We start from the raw sequence: 23,549 nt of genomic DNA, 5'->3' as shown, positions 1-23,549 counted from the left end.
AACACCCCCCACCCACCCACCGCCGGTGCCTATACATTACCTTCTCCACGCTCCGACTTGCTTCGGGGGTTCACGGCACCTCCCTCTCGGCCAATCAGTGCGCTGCCCCGCCGCAGCGCACTGATTGGCTTAGTGGGACGTGAAGAGTTCTGGAGTCCCAAAGCAAGCTCAAGCGGAGACCAGGCGATGTACACGCTCTGGCGGCGGGGGAAGCGTGTGTGTGTGTGTGGGGGGGGTTAAAGGTACAGGCTGTTGATAAACTCACAGCAGGATATGCATCCCGCTGCGTATTTGCCCATAGAGGGCAGGGATCCGCAGTGGATCTCGCTGCGAATTCACAGCGAGAAATCCGCTGCGGATCAGTTACGTGTGAACGCACCCTTACCCAATGTTTACTGGGAGTAGAGAATATGAAGCATCTGTCCCCCTTTAGTGAGACCTGGGGGCATGGACATGTTTAGTAAATACTCCGCAGCATTAAAGGGATTGGAAACTTTATAGTAAAACTGCTCGTTATACAGTATTAGTGTACTCACAGATCTTACTGACAGCATCTCCCTGTGTACCTCATAGAGCTAATATCAGACTCCCTTCCTCCAGGCTGTGCTGTCCTGTGGTGATTCTGTCTATAAGATGGCTCAGCATGGAGAAGCATGTGACCATGCTGGAGAGTGCCCAACATGTAATACTTTATTTCACCTCCAGTGGCCACTGTAGCAGTTTGGCTCACTGATAACAGATGATCCTTGGTTTCTAAGAATAATTGCCACATATGACTCCACCCTGGGAGAGCTTGGCTTTACGAGGAAACCTCTTATTTTTGTGCAGACGGTAGTGACATTTTCATAAATAAATCTCATTATCATTGCTGTATCCTGTTACTGCAAAGCCTGATACAAACGCTGCCACAATATCAATCATTTCTCATCCATAAATAAAACAGAAATTCTGAAATCATTCTGTTAGTTCCACCTTTAAATTAAAGTTGAAATTAATTAAAAAATCTTTCTGTACTGGAAAATTATAAAGTTCGGTCAATGAGCATTTTCCATCCTGCCAGGCTAATGATAAGTGTGGTGAGGGAATTAAGAAGCTTTTCATTGGCCTCTTGACTCCCCTTACAGCAAAGGATGCACGCTACAGGAAGTCATCACCCTGCACGGATCTCACTTACCTACTCATCCAGTTATATGCCTGCTGCCAATCACAATAAGGAACAACATCTGAAAGGGAAAGTGACAGCCCATTTGGAGAAAAAAAAAAAGAATCTTTTTCATAAATAAAGTATAATAATACTATAATACTCTTAACCTCTGTTTTTTGCTACTCAATTTACTCAGAGGGGCTATCCCATGTACAGTGGGTGGGGTAACATTGACTAAATGGTGATCCTTGTATTACTTAGACCAAATAGGCAGGATTACATTAAAGAGTCACTGTCATTAAAATTTTTTTTGCAGAAATCAATAGTCCAGGCGTTTTTAAGAAACTTTGTAATTAGGTTTATTATTTGCCATTATCTGCATTTAAAAAGCCTTTTCCCAGGTCCCCCCCTCCTCTCCTTTCTGTCATCCACTGCTCAGAATCAGGAAATCTCAACAGTTTTTTTATCAGTCGGATCCTGTCTGAGCTATGGAGAGGGGAGGGGGGAGGAGATACGGAGGAGAAATGTCAGAAGCAGAGAACAAAGGATTACTCAGCAGGGGAGCTATTCAGAGGTCAGAGAGGTCAGTGGTGACTGTCAGAGGAGAGAGCCCTGATGTTGCTGTAAATTAACTTTTTGTTGTCCTGTTTTGGTGCCTCATTTCCCTCTCTCCATAGGAAAACCATTAAGACGGGGGAGAGCTTCAAACTGCTTTTTCATGATAAAAATTCATTTTTCGGCTACTAAACCCAATTACAAAGTTTCTTAAAATTGCCTGTACTATTGATTTCTGCAAAAAAAATTTAAACAACAGTGACCACTTTAAAGAGGACCTGTCACCCCCCGTGCCGAGGTGACAGGCTCCCGACCCCCTGTTAGATACCCCTATACTCACCTGATCCCGCCGGGTCCCGCTTCCTGAGCCGGTCAGGTCACTGAGATTTCAGCGCCTGAAGCCCGGTGCGTGCGCTGAGAGATGAGTCCGATGCCCATAGAGAATGACGGAGCATCGGACTCCCCATTCATTCTCTATGGACATCTGACTCTGCTGTCAGCGCGCGCACCGGGCTTCGGGCGCTGAAATCTCCGTGACCCGACCGGCTCAGGAAGCGGGACCCGGCGGGATCACGTGAGTATAGGGGTATCTAACAGGGGGTCGGGAGCCTGTCACCCCGGCACGGGGGGTGACAGGTGTCCTTTAAGTGGTGCACACAAAAGGCTCTATTCACACCAATGCAGGGCTCTTTATCCAGAATAATACTCTACTAAGGAAATATTTACTCTACTAAGGAAAACGTGTCTTTTTCATACATTTTCCACCGAGTCTAATGCCATTATGCTTTACATAACAATATAATAGAACCTCTGGTGCCCCTTAGCCCATAGGTAGACATACACATAAGATAGCTGATTAGAAATTCTTTGCTCGACTGAGCATTTATGTGCCCCTAATGGTCTGTCGTCCCCCTGTAAACAAAGTCAAAATTTAGCTTTCCCAAACCTTCGTTTTCCAACATTATCTGCCTCCATGCACATAGGATAGTTGGCCACCCTTCCATATGTGGCAGCCATTTATGATCCTCCCATTCTGCCCCTCACTATCTTCCAAAGCCGTGTAGTTTCACCGTGACCACCTTGCAGCAGATGTCAGACATATCTCTAAAAACCCATGTATACTTTAGGATAGTCAAGTGTCCGTGCCTGAAGGGCAGTCATAGTTGGGCAAAAGGTCCACAGAAGAAGTAGCAAGATGTAGCCAGAAGACCTATTGGTTAGCACCAGAGAGCCCAGCAAGGTTCTTGGACCAAATGGTAGGACATAGAAATGGAGTATGGCAAGCAGTCAGAAGATATTTGTACGAGGTCGGGAATGCCGGATACCGGATCATGCCAGGATCATCTGATCGTGCCAGATACAAAATTTATCTGCCCAATGTGTCTGATTTTTGTATCGGACAGATAGAAACCAATCACAGGAAGAGGTGTATTCTTTCTAGTCTGACACAGTGCTCTCTGCTGCCACCTCTGTCCATGTCAGGAACTGTCCAGAGCAGTAGCACATCCAAATAATGATGATGATGATAATAATAATAATAATGTTTTTATTTGTATAGCGCCAACTGATTCCTCAGCACTTTACGTAGTTTGCTAATTTAAGTCACAGAAAACCTCTCCTGCTCTGGGCAGTTCCTGTCATGGACAGAGGTGGCAGCAGAGAGCACTGTGTCTAGACTGAAAAGTATACACCACGTCCAGCAGAACATACATAAATAAGTAAATTACAAACCTATGCAACTTTCTGACACCAGTTGATCTGAAATAAAAAAAAAAAAAAAAAAATTGTAGGCATACCCCTTTAAAGGTATTATCCAAGATTAGAAAAAGCACAGCTAATTTATTAAAAAAAAAAGAACAGCACCACCCCTGTCCTCAGGTTGTTTGTAGCCATTTATCAAAACCTAGAATAACGCAGCGAGGGGTATATTAATCCCCCTTGTTTTGGGATGTGATGTTCCGGTGTTTGCATACCTTTGATCATGATTGTATTATACACTTAGCATTTATAGTCTATTCAGTCCAACCTTCCCGCCCCCAATTATGTTTCTGTTCACATTACTGAATTCTCACAGTGTGACTGCATCTAATACCTAATTTCTTACCTTTGACTGGGAAAGTGTGTCTGTTTTGTTCTCTGATACATGCTGTAAACAATAAAACACATGCTGTTCCTACAAGGCGAAACCCGGCTGTTACAATGGCGATCGCCTCCGACTCAGCAGGCCGTAAATTTCTCTTACAGTCTAACAAAGTAGAAAATACAGCAGAGCAATAACTCATTTCTCAGGGTTTGTCAGTCAATGTCTTCTGAAACAATGTCTGTATAGAGATATAGTCCTCCTAACACAGTAAAGTACATTTCCTGCAATTTTTATTGCTTCTACTACAGAGAATAGAATTTTATTTTTTTCGCAGCCTCTCAAACCCCTGCAGCTGCCTTATGTTAGACAACGACATTATTATCAGTAGCCTAATATACATCGCTCCCTTTATTTGCAGGGACATTTTAGCAGTGGAAGGAAAACTGTAGAATCTGCAAAATAATAGAGTACTTGTATAATTTACAGTATTTTGTGAACGGACGGTGGAGTCAATGGGCTTTATAGGGGGTGGAGGGGCTATTCTTTGATCACATGACTTCATGTATTTCTATAATATTTGTAATGCTGACAATCAGCTTCTGCTGGGGCCTTTTCTTCTGTCCTGCAATGCTCTTCTCCTGGTGGTTACCACCTTTAGTGCCACTCTCCGCTACCCCCTCTTCCCTCTGCCAGAAGGATGCATGCACACATGTTACTGGGCCCCTTAAAGGGGGGTACAGGGGCATCTATCTCCGGCCAGTTACCTTCATGGTCCCTTTCAATCTGGGAACCTTGGCGCACATAATCCTATTGTAAAATTTGGAGGTCTATTCCTCCTTTGTTGCGAGTTATGCCCATATGCTTTTTACACACATATCCTCAATATACAAATGTTTCTACAATATATAGTACCATTTTTCCTCGTCAACCAACTTACTTCCCATAGGATTGTTGGACTTATTGATGGGACTTCTAACATTGTTATATGTTAAACTATCTCTTTAGTTTGATATGTTTATTGCTGCCATGTTAAGGCAGCTTATTGGGCATAACCCCAGCATTGTCCTGATATGATTACCGCTCATGGTTATGGAACACCGTGTATACATTCACTTCTGTTGTTCTGTTTTTGGGATATATAAGTAACACTCACTTACTTATATATCCAGGAACAGTGCTGGAGGGCATAGAGGGTTGTATTTAGTGCTGTAATAGCTTTTTTAGCATGATTGGTTCCCTTTAAGGTGAAAGTAAGATGGGAGTTCTGGAAAACATGGAGACAGCCTATCAGCCCTAGGGCAGCATCCAGCTTGTTCAGACTCATGTCAAGTGCTCAGGTTCAGGAACAGTTTAGCAAGTCCGCTCAACACCATTCTTGAGATCATGGAGCTATATTCTATTTTAGGGGCACAGAGCTGTACATTATCAGATGCTTTGTACTGTAGTTGACACATGGACTACATGAATTACTGTGGCTGCTGTGCTAAAATATTGGTTCCAATTGATGAGTTTCTGTTTCTGGGTGAGATGGACTCATAAGCTATACACAAGATAACTTATTAGTCACCAACTGGCGCGGTGCTGATGCCCATAACGTACACATTTGGCACTCACACTATACAGTGAACAGGGTCCCATGCAGTTTGTTCACTGTGTACTGGTGGCGATCTGTATCTGCAGCTCATGTTCTTTGGAATGGGAGCTGAGCTGCAGTTACACATCTCCACCGCTAAACAAGGAATGGAGCCAACTGCTATAAATCTGGTCCATTTATACACGGACCTGTCTCATTTTACACTGTCTAAGAATTATATGGTATTAATAAATCTAGCTGATTCAGTGTAATGAATACACAGTCTTCTAATGGAGTCAAGCTCTGTATCTGTGGCCCCCATAAACGTATAGGGTTGCCTTCAACTGCTTATAAAGTAAGCCAAAGCCATTGTAAACCAGATGCCTAGACACTAAAAGATTGTATGGATTTTCACCCTATGTACATTTAGCTATGGACACTTATCTACAAAGGCGAGCACATCGCTCTAGTATCTATATCATGTACAACAAAGGGAGTCAGTTCAATGGACTCTTCAATGGGTTTTCATGTGGCCCAGGCCTGCGGACGCTTCCATCTTGTAATATCTCTGGCTCAGCATATGTTCGCACAGTTTGCTACAATACGCAGCGTGAATGGTAAACATGTATTGTCCAAGCAAGATTATACGAAATACCCACCCTTAGGAATCGGCAAGTTTAACAAAAAGCAGAAATCACTTGTCTGTCTCGAAGAAGAAGAAGAAGAAAAAAAAAGATGAAAATCAATATCTCTATTTCAAGTGATCCAGCTGCAGATGTTGGCACGCCAAATGATGATTAACACGCACAAGCTGTTTGAAGTATCATTGTATGCAAATACTTCTTTAGGTAATTAGCCATTGATTCCATTTCATGTTACATAAAGTAGTAGGAATGATTTATGACTGAGCGTGGGAACACATCCCCGCTGTGAGCAAATCTGCCTGCAAAATATTTGTGCTTACAATTAAATATTATTCTGCCGGGGGAAAACATCTTCATTTTCACAGATAATTATTTTGGCCATTCTCTTCCTACAAAACTATAATGAGGATTTTGTAGAGAAAACAGAGTTTTTTTTCCTATCCTTAATCACTGGATCCTTGAATAATGTGCTTGGCGTATGAGCATTGCCGCCTCTTTACATTATAAAGAAACGTACTTGGAAATGTGAGTTCTTGGGTTACAAATTCTAGGACTATGGCAAAGGCTTCTATTTTACAGCTCCACTCCTGTCCATAGCTTGTGTTTGCTACTGCAGCCCCATTCCAGGCCATTCTATTATTATAATTATCACCATTACAGATCTGTTACTCAACTTCCTAAACTTTCCATTGTGGATCTGCCTCGTTTTTCAATGATATATTCCAGCTTCTGTATTGCTGTGCACAAAATAGCATGCATCACTCATAGGACCCCCATTGTAGTAAAGAGGATACTGTTTATTACACAGATTTATTGTATGCTTCTGTTTAAAATCACATTGGGGGAGATTTATGAAAGAATGTAAATATCCACCTGGTGTAAACTGCCCACAGCAACCAATCACAGCTTAGCTTTCAGCTCTGGTAAAATATAAGAGGAGCTGTGATTGGTTGCTGTGGGCAGTTTACACCAGGTGTATATTTACATTCTTTCATAAATCTATCCCATAGTCTCCACTTTCATATAGTGAAATACATGTTCATTTTCTTTTAAAACCAAAACTACATAGGTTATAGATAGCATTGTGGCTCTGACCCATTCAGCTAAATGAAGCTGAATTATAGTATCAGGCTCTGTTCACACGGAGCAAACCTGGCGGAATCCCACCAGCCTCCCTGTCATAATGAAAGTCTATGGGAGGCTCGCGCGCCTACTCCCTCCGTGCTGAGGAATGGACAAGTTCATTTTCCAGCGTGGAGAGACGCCGAGAGAGGAGGCGCACAAGCGTCATTATGACAGGGAGGCTGGTGGGATTCCGCCAGTTTTGCTCTGTGTGAACGGAGCCTTAGACACAAACATGCAGGGACGGAGGATATAGGGACATGTATGGGAAGTGTGCTGTGTAATGTATCAGCACATTTCCTGAGCTTGAAGTGTCACTGTCGTTTAAATTTTTTTTGCAGAAAGTACAGGCGATTTTAAGAAACTTTGTAATAGGATTTATTAGCCAAAAAAGCAGTTTAAAGCTCTCCCCCTGTCTTCATTGTTCTCTTATGGAAAGGGGAGGGGTGGAGGGAGGTGAGGCACCAAAACAGGACAACAAAGAGTTAATTTACAGCTACATCACCGGCTATCTGCTCTGGAGCCATTCATTCACTACGGGCGTCGGACTCACCTCTGGAGCGCGCGCCGTGCTTCAGACAGGGAAATCTCCAGCCCGGGACCAGCTCCAGGTGCGGGACTTGGAGAGAAGGGGTAAGTATAAGGGTCTCTAGCAGGGGGGTTGGACGGCCTTCACCCCGGCATGGGGGTTCCCTTTAACGTGATTGGTTCCCTTAAACTAAACCTATTTTCCCAAAGATTCCTAGAGAAGGAAGAGTTCCTGAATAAATACATAATACTTTCCCTCCCTGCACATCTCTCTCTGGGGTACACATCACTCCTCACAATATCCCTTTGCACTTCCCTGACTGCACACCATGTACACTCCTCCATACTGTGTCTATTTGTCAATTTAAGAATGTGAGAGAAAACCACACAATGCAAAGGAAATCCATGCAGGTATAGGGTAACATCCCACTACTCAGGGAGGGTGCTGTTTCACCATGTGGAGTCTCAGAGACCAGGCAATGCTTTCTGGGACAAAGTTATGCAAATTAGCTCTTCTCCATTAGAAGTAAATCTATCTCTCCGATGCCACCACTCGGAGGTAGCTACCCTGTAAGTGAATGTCTGGCGATCTCCATAAGTACTTCCCCAGAGCTATATCAAGGCTTCTCACCCAGCCAACCTGTACCCTGTTCCACACTGATAAGGGGCAAGTACCTTGAAACACTCTTGAATTGCTGCTTTACAGCACACAGTCGAGTGCATTACTGTTTAGCAATAATCATTATCCAAGCCCTTGAGTGTGTTATTGCTATGGTGATGACATTGTAGTAAGGGATTTTAGAAGCTCTTCAGCAGACATACAGATCATGGCCAAACAGCTCTGCAAGTGAAATAAGTTTAATGTAGCCTTGTTGCCTTCTCAAGACGCAAGGGTGAGGAGAAAAGCACAAAAGCGAGGGTCTTACAGTGTGACTGGAGAGCGATAAGTGCTTCTTCCATCCTGCCAGGGTAATGATGACTGCGGCAAGATGGAGTTATGAAGAATTAGAGTCCCCGTCCCCTATGCTAATTGAAATCTGTTTTGTGCATGTGTTGTGTTACAATACGCTTCCTTCTAGCAGCTGCAGAAGTCGGGGAGAATATAAACAAGATCATTGCCTGCAGTTTTCCTAAATAGACGTTTAATATCTTGCGCTATAGACCATGCAAAATTTTGCAAATGTAGTGTGTCCTGTGTTACGGCATGTCAAGGAGCCAGAATTGATGTCTGCAGCAGCTGAACAAGGGCTGGGAATTCTCACTAGCCTTTCTGTGAAGGAATGGCATATGCCAGACATGAGAGACGCTAAACGCACAAAATGTAGTCCTGGGAGCATATGGAGAACAAGTGGAAGAACTATTGCCATACTTTCCTTTTAATTTACAAAAAACTTTATTGTATTTAGTGAAGTGGGATGATTTTTCTTGAAACCTCTAGGGGACACTGTAACTAATGTGGCTGGTAAGAAAATAATAAAATAGCGACTGAATATATAATATTTAATATAATGTGCTGATAAATTGCACTAACCAATTCAATGTATTTTATGTTGCAGTCCCTTAACTACCGATCCCCAGAGGACTGTAACAAAAAGTGGTGGCGTTTGAAGAATTGGCTAATTACAATGTGCAGCATCAGTAAGAAGTTGTACCTCCACATTTCTGAGCTATACAGCTAGGCATTCCCTCACTAAGGAAGATGTCCTTGTTGACACATGCAATGGGCCTTGTGCGGCGCCATCATAAATTTTCATCTCTGCTTGAAGGGGCGATCATTGCCTTCCTAGTTTAGTTAAAGAAGTACAAATATTTAAAAAATAAAGAGTAATGTACCTTAAAGGGGTACTCCGAGCTGGGGTCATTTTTATTGTACGGCCGGGGAGGGGGCGGATATAGAAGCTGCCAGTCACTTACCTCCCAGGTTCCAGCGCCGGGTCTCGGATCGCGCCGCCCCTTCCCCCGCTCCGCAGCCGCTTCCTGGTTTGAGCTGCGGCTTGAAACGTGACGTTATAAAGCACCTCAGCCATTTAGCGGTCGTAGCAGAGTCCCACCTCGGCCACTAAATGGCTGAGCTGCTTTGAGACGTCACGTTTTAAGCCACAGCTCAGACCAGGAAGCAACAAATGGACAGGAGAATGGGGTGGCGCGATCCGGGACCCAGCGCTGGAACTGGGGAGGTAAGTGACTGGCAGCCTCTATATCCGCCCCCTCCCGCAAGTTCCGCTGTGATGCTCTGTCCTGTCATTTCCTATGAATCTACATTCTCGCAGCGGATTTTCATTCCGCTCTGAGAATGTAGCCCCTGCTCACTTAACCCACTGCTGCCAGGATATACTTTACATGTCTGCGCTCCCACCCGTTTCTCTGGCTCCCTGACGTCCTGCTCAGCCAATCAGTGACTGCGGCGGGACAGTGCACTGATTAGCTGAGCGTGAAGGCAGGGAGCCTGGGAAGCAGGCCAGAGTGGGGGCAGGTAACATATTAGCCGGGCAATGGGTTAAGTGGGCAGGGGCTACATTCTTGCAGTGAAATCCGCTGTGATGGGGTACGTGTAAAACTGGCCTAAAGGGTTAATTCCACCTCCTTGTTTTACCTTGCACAGGTTTCCTAAGGGGACAGGCTTCTTCACTGTGACTGGTCCTCTTTACCAGCAGCACTAGGGCTGGCATCATGGCTGCTGGCCTGTGCTCTGCTGTTCTGTGCTTAACTCAGATACACCAACTCTGACAGCTCCGCGTAGCTGGGAGCTGTCAGTGTGATGGATTACTGCAGATAAGGTGGCCAGAGAGTGTGTAAGCACAGGGTGCTAGCTCTAGTCCAGGCCACGGCTGATAACATTGGTCGGGAACCTAGACAACCAGATGTCAACACATCAGACACATCAGAGGGCCCAGCAGGGAGTCGGAACTAAAGCGGTAATAAAAACCAACTGCAAAGTTTCTTAACTTTTAATTACCTAATGTTTTAGATATAGTTATGGAGATGGGAGTACACCTTTAAATGTCATCATTCATTAGTAACTTTTTTAGAAGACAAATACAAGTCAATAAAAAAACGTTTATTTTCATAGTAGACAAACAGAAAAAGGATTTCATAGTTTACAAATGTGAGCATCAGAAAATTACACATGAAAATCCCATAATAATGTACAGTACCTTGTGCATCAAAACTAAAGGTGGTGAGTGGCCAATATGAGCAACAAGGACATTTGCCATATGCTTGGGTTATACATAAAGCCAACGGGATAAGAGTTACATCAACATATATACATTACCCCTATGCTGTTACGCTATGTATGTCATGAATGGCATAGTCAAACCTCACTCCCCTGACCTTCAAAGCTTGATCTATGATTAAAGTTTATTATTCTATTTTATCAGGTGCCATTATTGCAGAGGTGTTTTTACTTTCTTGCTGTGACTCCCTGGTTCCCAAGATGAAAGGGGTTTCGCTGTTTGTACTTTTTTTAATTATTATCAAATGTGCAAAAATGGCACATTGCGCCGAGGAGGAAGGTATGTCTCTTATCTTCATCCTCAACGCTGTTCCAGTGCAGTTAGCAGTGTAATCCTCGGTAAGGAGAACCATTAGGAGCACTGCCCCGCCCCATTGCGTGAGCCGGCCTGCTCCATTGATTATCATTAGAAGATGTGGGCCGTCTCACAGGATGGGAGCGGGGTAGTGCTCCTAACGGTGCTCCGGACAAAGGATTAGACTGCTAACAGCATGGGAAAAACGCTGAGGAGGAAGGTTAAAGACATACCTTCCTTCTCTGTGCCCCGTGCACAATAGGGAGCTGTCAGCAGGTTAGATTAGTCTAAACTGCTTATAGTTCCCCTTTAAAACATGGTGTCACACCCCATTTTTCAAAAAAGTTCCTGCCTATCTGATTATTCAGTGAAAGGCACAGCTAGTCAGCCAAAAAGTAAAACCCCTATATGTCCGGAATCAGGAAGTGTAGTAGTAAAAGCACAAATCAGGGCAGAATATAGGAAAAGTCTATTTTGTTTGGACTGCAGGTCCTGTTTAACGTCTTAAGGTATGTTCAGAATGGCGAAACCCTGCATGCCTCAGTGTCACTATAGGAGGGCTCGTGTGCCTCCGCTTTCACGGAGATCGACGGAAGTGGAGGCACGCAAACCCTCCCATTGACACAATGAGGCAGGTGGGATTCCTCAGCGGAGTATTCCGACGCCGAATTCCGACGATTTTGTTCCGTGTGAACATTCTTTGTAAGAAAACTGTGAGAAAACAGTGGGAATAACTTCAAGTACATCCTTACCACATCCTAGTGTCATGTGTTGGTGATAGGGGATATGTCACAAGCCACTGGTACTTTATACATATGTTTCTGAAATAATGTGACAGAGGGCTCCGCACTAAGCTAACTCATAGTACTTCCCAGTCTCTGGGTCAAAATAACAGTTCAGACATGGGTCGTATAGCAAGGTTAGAATGTCTTCCTCCTCATCTGCGCCAATCCCATCATCACCTGTAGAGTAAAAGATATAACACATGTAAGGTTGTAATCCAGGTATTCCGTACTAATAGTTACTTCCCCCCCCCCCTTTGTTTGGAGTGGAAAGAAAAAACACAGCTTTTTTTTTTTTTTTTTTTTTGCAAAAATAGCTCCGCTTCAATCACTTTTTAAATGACAGATTTCAAACTAGTGTCTTTTTCCATTGCATTGTGGGAGATGTCATCCCCCTGCTCCTCCTTTCATTCTTATAAATTGCAAACAATTCCAGTTGCCGGGACTTGATCCACTACACTGGCCAATGCAATAATATGACGTCAGCTTAATTTGTCTGACAATTCAGTTAATAGTCAGATGGGCGTGAACTTAAGTTCAATAATGGGAGTGATTACCATGTGATGTGTGTGGTTATACAGTCAGGGAGTGTGCATTAGCCATACAGGCCTCTCAGTGTAAAACATTCACTCCCCCTGACTGTACAATCACCCCCAACATCTGATTATCACTCCCATTATTAAAATTAAGTTGACTTTAAGCTGACTTTTAACTGAATTGCTAGCAAATTAATGCAGTGTCCTTCCCCGCCTTCTAAGCGCCATAAAACTTATTTTTCCACCTACAGGGCTGGTTGGGGTGTAATATTTTCAGACAATTCCGCACACTACGATATGTAATATGTTTATTTATTTTTACATATTTTTATTTTTATAATAGAGTTACTTTAAACTTTTAGTGAGGGGAGGTGTTTTTTAATACTTTTAAAAACTTTTTTTTTACACTTTTATTTCAATGTAAAACATGCAATGATTAAATTGCATACACTGATCTATGCTATGCCATCGGCGATCTGTGGATAGAGCCTGCCTGAGAGCAGAATCTAGATTGTCCATCAGACAGGACGGAGTGATTGTGACCCCCATAGCATGGCTGCAAGGGTCCTGATCAGTCAGTGACGCGCCATTTAAGGGGTTAATGACAGGGGCGGAGCCTGCAGCCGGAGGGAGAGGACGTGCAGCCGCTGCACTCCTGACTGGAACCAGCAATAACCAGTGATTTCTCTGGGAATACCCTTCACTTTGTGACGAATTTTGCTCAGCATATCACGGAGATACTTTGGGACTGCCTCAGCATGCGGGATTCATATTTTCTAACTCACAAACCCGTTAAAGTAACTCCATATGTGCCGTTCTCCAGGATCCAAGATGGCGCCGGCTCCCGCACAACTCGGCAGGAGTTTCAACGAAGTGAGCAACACAACACCGCGACTCTCAGAGTTAAACAGACTTGTACACCACGTAGACCCTCCTCACACCTCGGCTCCCCTGACCTCCGGAGAATACCGGAATCTGCTGCTGCCTTACCACCCGGTGACAAATGTAAGTCGTCGGGATTATGCAACAAGGCGTTTACTGGGGTTAGAGGTCCGGACGTGACCTCCTCGGCAGCTACGTGTGACTCCACGGTGCCTCTAAGTATGGATGAGGTCTCTCACATGCCACCACAATATGATACACGGGAACCCCTCTCATCTTCCCTGCATAACTGTCCCTACTACCAGGACGCCATCTGCTGTGACTGAATGCCCCATTATACAGCCTGTGGTTGAACCAACTGACTCCTGCTGCCCTCACAGCTCTCTTTCTCCAACAGCACCGATATTTTATAGCAAAACTACGGCATATGCATCCTCTTGCACTCCTCCTCCTGCTCTCTCCGGTGCGCCGAGCTATGCCTTGCCAGACCCCACATTTGGGGGGACAGATATGCTGTTTGATTCTATAGTGACAGAGGATACGCCACTCACAACCTCCGTCTTTATAAAAATGCTATGTGCGTTTAGCGACTCCTTGCTTGCTGATTTGACTTGTGTTGTACAATCAGTCCTCTCTTCGGTGCGAGGTGTGGATGACAAAGTATCGCTGATCACACGTACTGTAGAGGAGCTGACAATGTCCCATGACTCACTCAAAACTTCCAACAGAGGATTGGAGGAAAACTCTCAGCGATCCTGCTTTGGAGGATCATATGAGACTTAAAAATGTGAAGCTGAGGGGCATACCAGAAACTGTTCTTGAGCCCGACTTACATCATTTTGTTCAACAATATATAGAGAACTAGTACTGGATTGGGTATGGAGAATCCCTAAATCTAAGAACCAGCCGACTAATACACCAAGGGATGTTGTTGCGAGGATTCACTTCTGCCCTCCTTGCTACTACTAGAAAGCCAGATGGTACACCAACTCAATACCGCATGATCTCTGTATACTCGGACTTATCGCCTGCAACGATGCAGTGGCCCCGATCCTTTGCGCCAGTGATCCAAGTACTCTGTGAGAAAAAACTTTTATACAAGTGTATACACCCCTCTTGTCTACCTTTTTTCAAGGAGAATTCAACATTTGCGGTCACCAATGCTGATGAAGGACACACTCTCCTGCGATCTTGGTACCCTGGGGCTTGCCAGCCATAAATAGCCCTGTACTGGCATTACTGTTCTTGCATATTGTTTCACTCTTTTCAGTTGTGTCCTGTTAAGATGTACATGATGTATGTATGTGTGTATACATGTCTGTATGTCTTGTTAGTTGCATTGTCTCTCATGTTACCAGTTCTCTCACAACCACCAGATATACCTTAAAATTGTGTTGGCCAATAAAGGTATCACTCCTAAAATACTTTGATTACAAGTATTTACCACGATATGGATTGTTGTGCTTTGAAATTTCTACCAGCTTCGCGGATCCCAGTTGAATATTGTACCAACACCTCTCTGTCTGTAGGTTTGTTTGTTGAGCCCAGTATCATATAACAGCTACGCAATTCTCAGCTTGTGTTTTTGTTTTCTCCTGTATTTGTACCAGCATACATTCTTATTAAGCACAGGTTTGAGTTTTGTTTTTTTCTTTATCCCTGCATTTATACCAGCATGTTTTCTCACATAGTACCAGCATATATTTGTCTCTATGGTTATGTGATTTTCGAACATGTACCAGCTATTGTGTATACCAGCCTTTGTCTTGGTATTCTACTATGTTAATTTTCCTCAATTTATGTTTGTTGTAAAATATGAAAATCTTTCAATAAAAACTATTGAAACATTAAGGGGTTAATGACAGACATTTGTGGGATCGCTGCTTGTCATTATCTCCGGCCCCGGACACACTGACACACATGGACACACATCTACAGCCCCTGAAGTCAGAAACTTTTATATACCCTCATGCTGCATGGGACATCGGCAGCAGGAACGGGTTAATATATCTGTAGATAATATATTTTTAACAAGAACACGAACCTCTTGGTCCAAAATCTATGAATTAGTCGGCATTCTCATCCTAGATGTAGAATTGACTGCTCTATTGCAACAACACCACTAAAGTATAACATGGAACGGTAGATTGCATATATCATGATGGGAATGTGATACCACCTTGTTAACATTTTGCAGTTTTTCTCCATCGGGAGTTTATGTGTGAGGGTACAAGCCTTATGCTTTTCCTCTTCAGTTGAATGCCTAGTTCAGTTTCCCAAGACCGCATACATTGTAATGTAGAAAAGTGAATGATATGGAGGACAGGAACCTGATGGGGATCCATCTGCGAGGAGAGAGTCTACTGTGGAGTTTGAGCTTTGAGAAGTGCTTTGAGTTAAAGGACAACTCCCACGAAAATGTTTTTTAGCCCTCTTCTCTCGGGCGCCATCTTGTGACGACGAGCCGGGGGTCAGAGCCGGGGGCCGGGCCAGGTCTTCTTCCTCCTCAGTGTCTTCAAGTAAAGTGAATGGGAGAGAAAAGGTTGCTGGTGCACTTGCACACCAGCAGCATTTTCATTGGCTGGAGTGCAACACATGGCTTCCAGCTTGCTTAGCCCTTATTGGGCTTGCTGGAAGCCATGTGATGCGCTCCAGCCAATGAAAAGGCTGCCGGTGCGCAAGCCCACTGGCAGCCTTTTCTCTCCCATGGACCCATAAGCGAAGGAGTTTCGAAGACGGCGGCCGGAGGTGAAGGAGACGCGGACGGCGGGCGATTCAAGTTGCGATTGTCACCGGAAGGATAGTGAGTATGGTGTGTGTGTGTGTGTCTGTGTTTTTTTTTTTGTTTTTTTTTTTTCAGGTCCTGTGGGAGTTGCCCTTTAAGGAAAAGATCCAATAAAAAAACCTTAATTGCAGTTATGCCATCCAAGATAATCATTGTTCTGGGCCGGTGCCACCAAGCTGAGTGAATGAGGGTAAAAGGTAGAGCCCTGAGGTCACTTGTGTCAGTCTGGTGGGAGATGTTCTCTCCGAGGTCAAAACAGAATCACATCTAATTGCAGGAGAGGAATCAGGCTTATCGATCAGTGGGGTCATCGGCCAGGTCTATGAGATAGATCGGTGTGAGGAAATGCTGTATTAATGAGTATTATGGTCAACAATTAATTAAATACTGTAGTCAGGAACAAAGTCAGCTGAGAATTGTGTATATGGGCGACTATTAAAAGCATCAAGTCTACAGCTTATTTCCAAAGGAAATGTTTTTATGGTGTCCTCGATTTCCTGATCTAGGAGGCCTAGACATTTTTTGTTGGCCAACTCTAGTGTGGTCCACTGGCTTAAAGGGTTTCAGTAAAAGTGTTTTTATAACGTAGGCATATAAGGCATCTTCGTGTTCATGAATGCAACAATCTAGTAGGAAGCCTACCACAATTGTCTGGATGTTCATAGTAATAAAATCTCATTTAATCCTTAAGTTTAGTATAGGATTGATCAGATAGGGCGCGCTCAGGCTACAGAATCCGCACAGAGAACATCCTGTGGCGCTCCCGCTTGACTCTCCGCCGCTCCCATAGACTCCATTCTAGGCTCAGGCGGATTCCGCCATCCACGCAAAGAATTGACATTTGGGCGGACGGCAGAATCTGCCCGAGCCTAGAATGGGGTCTATGGCACGGGTGGAGAGTCAAGCGGGAGTGCGCAAGGGTGAGTGGCAGAATTCACAAGATGTTCTCTGCACGGATTCCGTAGTCTGAACATGCCCTAACGATAGGTAGCACCTTATGGTGAGCTGTTTAGCAAGTATTGAGGCCGATGAAGTTCAGATAAACATATATTTAATAATATGGGGGCTGAATATCAAATGTTTGAGCCTCCTTACAGAGCTATACATTGGGAAAACCTTCTGAACTTTAGATCAAACGCGATACAGACAGGGACTTCGAGACGGTTTCTACTTCTTTTCGCATTGCTAAACTCAGACTGATTTTCCACCCGCTGTTACAACATGATTTGTAATCACCTGGACACGTGTACATGGTGTTTATAACAATGATACATTGAGCATCTTGCCAATAAAGTGCAATGGCGGGCATTACATCAGCTGAGCAGGATGAAATCTCAGAACTAATAACTTGAACACTGGTGGACGCAAGAACTGAGAGCAACAATTACTTTTCAAGCTGTATTTTATTGACAGCAATATTAACTGCCAATAAGATCACAGAGATGGAACGACAGCATAACTCATGTATGCCAGGGGCAAGGTGATTCTTCTTCACTGGCACTACTGCCAGCCATTGGTAGCATATCATCTTCGGGGGCCAGACGAAGGTCAGGTAATGATCCTACAACCTGATGGGCCTTGATTTTATTGGCAATAACCCTTCAATCTAGCAAGTCATAACTTTCCCAATTACTTAACTGATGGTCTCAGGACAGATACAGCTGCGGAAACTCACTATAGAGGGAACATTTACTCATAAAAACATTCTGACAGACTTCAGATCACTTAGAAATAAAGTGGCTACAACCATACGTTACAAACATGACTTTTTTTTTACTATCTTTTTAGGTTTTTCAGAATAAGAAAAGGACCTTCTTTTCTTGATGCTAAATAAAAACAGAAAAAACAAGTTGTACTCACTGGGTGCCAGCACTACCCCAATAAAGTGGTCTTAAGACAGAGTTAAAAATAAATAAAATATTTCTAAGTCTGTCTTGAGACCCCTTTATTGGGGTAGCAATGGCACCCAGTGAGCACAACTTTTTTTCTGTTTTTATTTTGCACTTTACATCCACAGGCCCCTTATGGGAGCATCCCATTTTTAGTACTCCAGCCAGCTTGCAAGCACCACCATGGACTCTGCACCAGTCACATCTGCAACCCCTCAAGTCGGGTGATATGAACAAAGCCCAATTGGCATCAAGGTAAGCCTTGAATCTGCATCTACTGCCTACCCTACCGTCTGCGGTATCACACGAGGAGACTAGAGATGAGCGAACCTCGAGCATGCTTGAGTCCATCCGAACCCGAACTTTCGGCATTTGATTAGCGGTGGCTGCTGAAGTTGGATAAAGCCCTAAGGCTATGTGGAAAACATGGATATAGTCATTGGCTGTATCCATGTTTTCCAGACAACCTTAGGGCTTTATCCAAGTTCAGCAGCCCCCACTAATCAAATGCCGAAAGTTCGGGTTCGGATGGACTCGAACCCGAACCCGGTTCGCTCATCTTTAGAGGAGATGCCTCTTGCCTGTTTTTTTTTCTTTTCTTGATAACCAACACAATGTTTGTTTCTAGCAGCTTAGTCCTATTTGCAATACCATATCTAACCTAAGAGCGGTGATGTTTCTGAAATGAAGGCAAGCGTTTTTTCTTAATTTCAGACAGTTAATATTAATTGGAGTCCAAGTTTTGGAACTACAGAAACGAAGATATAAGCGAGCATATTATTAGGAGTGTTCTAATATACTTTGTTATGTTACATTCAAAATCACTACTTAAAGGGGTAGTCCAGAAAAAAAAAAAAAATCTTTCAAATCAACTGGTGCCAGAAAGTGCCAATGATTTAAAATTTACTTCTATTAAAAAATCTCAAGTCTTCCAGTAATTGTCAGCTGCTGTATGTCCTGCAGGTAGTGGTGTATTCTTTCCAGTCTGGAGAGCAGGAAAGGATTTTCTACTGCTCTGGGCAGTTCCTGTCACAGACAGAGGTGGCAGCAGAGAGCAGTGTGTCAGACTAGAAATATTCAGGCCTTATTATTCAGTGCATGCCATTGGGCTATGTTATCCGTCCACCGGAGAGAACAACTTAGAGACTCGGCTTTCCAGGTTATATTTAGAGTGAAAAGTTTTCTAATAACTTATTAATAAGCCCAGATTGTGGCTTCATATCACAATGTAAATCGATAAGTATTTAGCTTGCTTGAGCAGCTACTTATACAAGAGGGTTGCTTAAAATGTGGCGTGGTGCACGTTCGAGCTACTTTGAATTAACCTTTTAAAAATGTCACTGCTACATTTGCTTGTATTATATGTAAGGGTCTACGTGGCCTTTTAAATCTTGTGAAGAGTGAAGACCGCTGTAATATTGACTGTTAAATCACTGCTTGCTATTACCTTATGTGTAGGCTACAGAAGCAGCTCCAGAAATGGGAAATAACTGAATAACATTCGAGTGGATGGCATTTAAAGGTCGATAAATCATAATAACTTGGTGGAATACCTTTTGTTTCTGCAATTGGACATTTCAGCACACATTAAACATGAAGGAAGGTGAATGCATGGCGCTTTTATCATTCGACCCTATTCATTGTTTATCACAGAAAGGGCTGTAAACGCAACTGATATGCAAATGCAGCCCTTGAACTGCAGCCATAATGGAAAATATATTCACTCAATAAAGAGGAGATGGCTGGGACGTAAAGCAGTTTTAAGTATTGTATTGCACAAAAGAGAGTAGAGCTCTTTTGCTAGGACTAAGAGAGCTCTGGGTATTCCTGCGCAGAGGATTTCAGAGGGATCCAAGCCAATCAGACTGATGGGATGTCTGGCGGATGTACTATGAAATTATATCCTATTCCCCAACCTGTGTCTCTTAAAGTGTATCTGTTGTTATAACTTTCAAACTCTAAATCAACAGTTGATGTGATATAAAGCAAGTTTGCCATATACATTCATTATTTTATTTTTTTGTTATCATGGAAAACACGGCACTTCCTGTTTTCTGACAGTTTTTTTCTCAAAGACCCAGAAAACAGGAAGTCCTGTGTATCCCAGGCCATCTGAGCGCTCACAGAGAAAAGGCAGTCATGTGATTGATGGACAAATTGAGCCGTGACTCTCTGTACTGGCCAGAATTCCTGTGTTTAGTCTGTTTTTTTTTTTAACCACAAAATCTGCCTTCTGGAGACTGGACCTGGATTTCTGGTAAGTTCAGCTTTGTGTTACAGCATGATAACAGCAAAACAAATAGTGAATGTATATTGCAAACAACTGTCATTGTGCCATCATATCTACCTGTTGTCGGGACATGATGGGAGTTGTAGTCTTGTAGCACAGGTTGGGAACGCTGCACTATGTTTTGTGTGTAATTCCTAGTGCAGGTCTTGTAGGGAAGGATGTGTAACATAAGCCATATCCTTCTGGTATTATACACATTTTATATATAGACATTTTAGGCTCAGGAGTCCAGTAGGCGGCCCTACTCAGTGATTGACAGCCTTCCCTGTATAAGTATGCATACAAAAAGAATCACTAAGTAAGACTGGAATCCTAAGTCAGGAATTAAAATGAATAAAATACAAGTTTTGCCACACAACTATATGTCAATCTGCTAAGCTTTTCTTGCTCTATAGCAGTGATTTTCAACCTTTTTTGAGCCGCGGCACACTTTTTATACTTAAAAAATCCCGGGGCACACCACCAACCAAAATGGCACAAAATGACACTAAAACAGTACATATTATACATATAGTTAATAATATAGATTCTAAATGTATTTATACTCACTCAGTGTGAAACCTGGGCCTGTTTTCTTCTCCCCCCCTGTGCTTCTCTCCACCATACTTCTCCCCCCACCTGTGCTTCTCTCCTGTGCTTCTCTCCACCATACTTCTCCCCCCTACTTCTCTCCTGTGCTTCTGTCCACCATACTTCTCTCCCCCCTGCTTCTCTCCACCATACTTCTCCCCCCTGCTTCTCTCCTGTGCTTCTATCAACCATACTTCTCCCCCCTACTTCTCTCCTGTGCTTCTCTCCACCATACTTCTCCCCCCCCCTGTGCTTCTCTCCACCATACTTCTCCCCCCCTACTTCTCTCCTGTGCTTCTGTCCACCATACTTCTCCCCCCTGCTTCTCTCCACCAAACTTCTCTCCCCCCTGCTTCTCTCCGCTGTTTCTCTCCCCCATCCCAGTGTTTCTCTCCCTTCTGCTTCTCTCCCCTGTTTCTCCCCCATCCCCAGGTTTCTCTCCCCCATTGTTTTCTCCTGTTTCACAGGGGCACCATAGTTTGGGGACTTTTCCTGCGGCACACCTGGCCATGTGTCGCGGCACACTAGTGTGCCACGGCACACTGGTTGAAAATCACTGCTCTATAGGACGCTGCTCAAAGATCAGACTGCACATGCAACTCAACAAGGTCAGAGTGATTGGGGTGCTTTAGGGCAATGCTTAGTCCACATTCTTCAGTGGTCACGTTTTTTTTTAAACAAATGCTATGTACTCATAAATGTTCACATTCTTTTAATCTGTTGCTGAAGATTATGCTTACCTGATAACTACATAGACATATTTAATAGATCAATAGATCAATAGATTCGTTTTGCGATTGTTTTGCGATCACCTTGCCTATCTCCTACATAGGAAAAATCGGTGAACGACTGTTTACACGGAACGATCAGCGAATTTTTTGCGAACAACGAACGACTATTTTAGAACATGTTGTAAGATCAAAATGAACGATTTCTCGCTCGTCGTTTGATCGTTCGCTGCGTTTACACGTATGATTATCGTTCAAATTCGATCGTTATCGTGCAAATTTGCACGCTAATCGTTCTGTGTAAACACAGCATTAGATGAAGCCATTATTCGTTTTACCGATAAACAATTGCAAACGAATTGCAAACTTTTGTGAACGACCTAAAACCACTCTAACTGGCAAGGATTTCATATGCTACCGTATGGGCAGGTGGGGGAATGTAGTCCAGTATTCTGTAGTGCCTGTACTGGATACTATTTCATGGGCTTGTCATTATACTCTAAGGGTCCTTTTACATTACCAGATCTTCATCCGTTTGTGGCCACAAACTAATGCCAGTCATAGTGATTAGCTTTTGTTTTCAGTGTGTTTAGATGGCACAACTAATCAAGAAGCCGGTCCACACAAACGATCACTGTATCGTTTGTGCGGCCATTTAAATCTATTACTATCGTTCCCTGTTTACACAAGAAGTGCTGCTGATAGAAATAGATTTTAAAGCCCACAGAGAAGATGTTATCAGCTAAGGCTTGGTCATTTTCCTGCTCTTCAGCTGATCGCCGATTTCTAGCAACGCTCCTGGCCGATAATCAGCCTGTGTAAAAGGGCTTTGGGCCTGTTTAATCAGGACCTAGCCTGTTTTTTATATGTAACTTTTTGTAGTTACTCCTCAGTTTCATCAGCACCAAAGAAGATTATAAAAGACTTTTTTGTTAAAACAGCGCCCCTCTCATCTATGGGCCACGTCTGTGATTGCAGCTGAGCCTCACTGTGTCATTCACACCAGTCCCTGGCTTATAACTACTTTATTAAATATTAACTAAAGCTCAACAACTATAATTCCTGTAGCGGAAAAAGCCAAGCTCCCAGCTGCAATCATGATTTTATTTAATATATATGTATATATACATTTTCATATAATATTTTTCTGCTAATTTCACAAAGTCCTTGCCTGGATTCCCAGACTCTATTTTCCTGTCATAAGCAATTACAAATGTACATAGCTGATATGATTCCCAATTTCAGAGGTCTAATGTATTTTGGATAGTACATCACTAAGACATCTCCATCCCTTGGGCTCCGAGCATACGGCTAAGATTTATGAGCCCTCTCAGTGAATTTTCTATTGCCAGAAAAAGAGCGACAATCATATGGCTAGCCGGCATTACAGCAGGCTGCACTGTACGTAATGTAGCTGCTGACATTTCCCACATTTCTCAAAGGAATCCCTGAGGCTCCTCAATTCATAAAATTGTTTCTCTTTGATTGAGATTTCTTTTCGGTGGATACCATGGGCCTCTTACCTTCATTACAGCTCACCCTGGATTCTTTAAGCTTGAGTAAAGGATCCACATTCTGATTCTGGCTTGTTGGGATGATCGGAGGACTGAACGCATTCAACCAATCCCTGGGTGACAGAGAAGAAGATGTTACCTATCAGTGCTTTCAGATTCACCTCATTTATTATCGTTATACCTCCGGCCCTCTCGGGCAAGGCCTCTCATTTTTACATTTCATCTTTAATATGACCTTATAGTGGTGCAATATCTCCGACTCCTGTTGTGTTTCCTGGCCATGATAGTAGCTGAATGTCCATCGTTCAGTAACAGCTGAGACAAATGGAGTTTGCAGCAATTGAAGCTTTGTTTCCTGATATAGAGCTCCAAATCCCCAGTTTAGGCTCTGAGC

At 43.4% G+C, this 23,549-nt stretch overlaps 1 protein-coding gene across 1 annotated transcript in view; it reads right to left on the bottom strand.

Annotated features, from left to right (window-relative positions):
• Positions 1-11,350: 11,350 nt before the first annotated feature.
• Positions 11,351-23,549, bottom strand: part of CFAP20DC (CFAP20 domain containing) — a 286,194-nt gene continuing 273,995 nt past the window's right edge. The window contains exons 17-18 of the mRNA XM_069968793.1: positions 23,165-23,268; positions 11,351-12,141 (exon numbers count right to left, since the gene is read on the bottom strand). Of these exons, the coding sequence (XP_069824894.1) occupies positions 12,029-12,141; positions 23,165-23,268 (217 nt within the window). The 3' untranslated portion in view covers positions 11,351-12,028. The remainder of the gene's footprint in view (positions 12,142-23,164; positions 23,269-23,549) is intronic.

The sequence above is a fragment of the Dendropsophus ebraccatus genome, chromosome 4 (genome assembly GCF_027789765.1).
Source record: "Dendropsophus ebraccatus isolate aDenEbr1 chromosome 4, aDenEbr1.pat, whole genome shotgun sequence".
NCBI lineage: Eukaryota > Metazoa > Chordata > Amphibia > Anura > Hylidae > Dendropsophus > Dendropsophus ebraccatus.
Note: the sequence above shows the minus strand (reverse complement) of the source record. Positions and strands in the feature narration are given on the sequence as shown.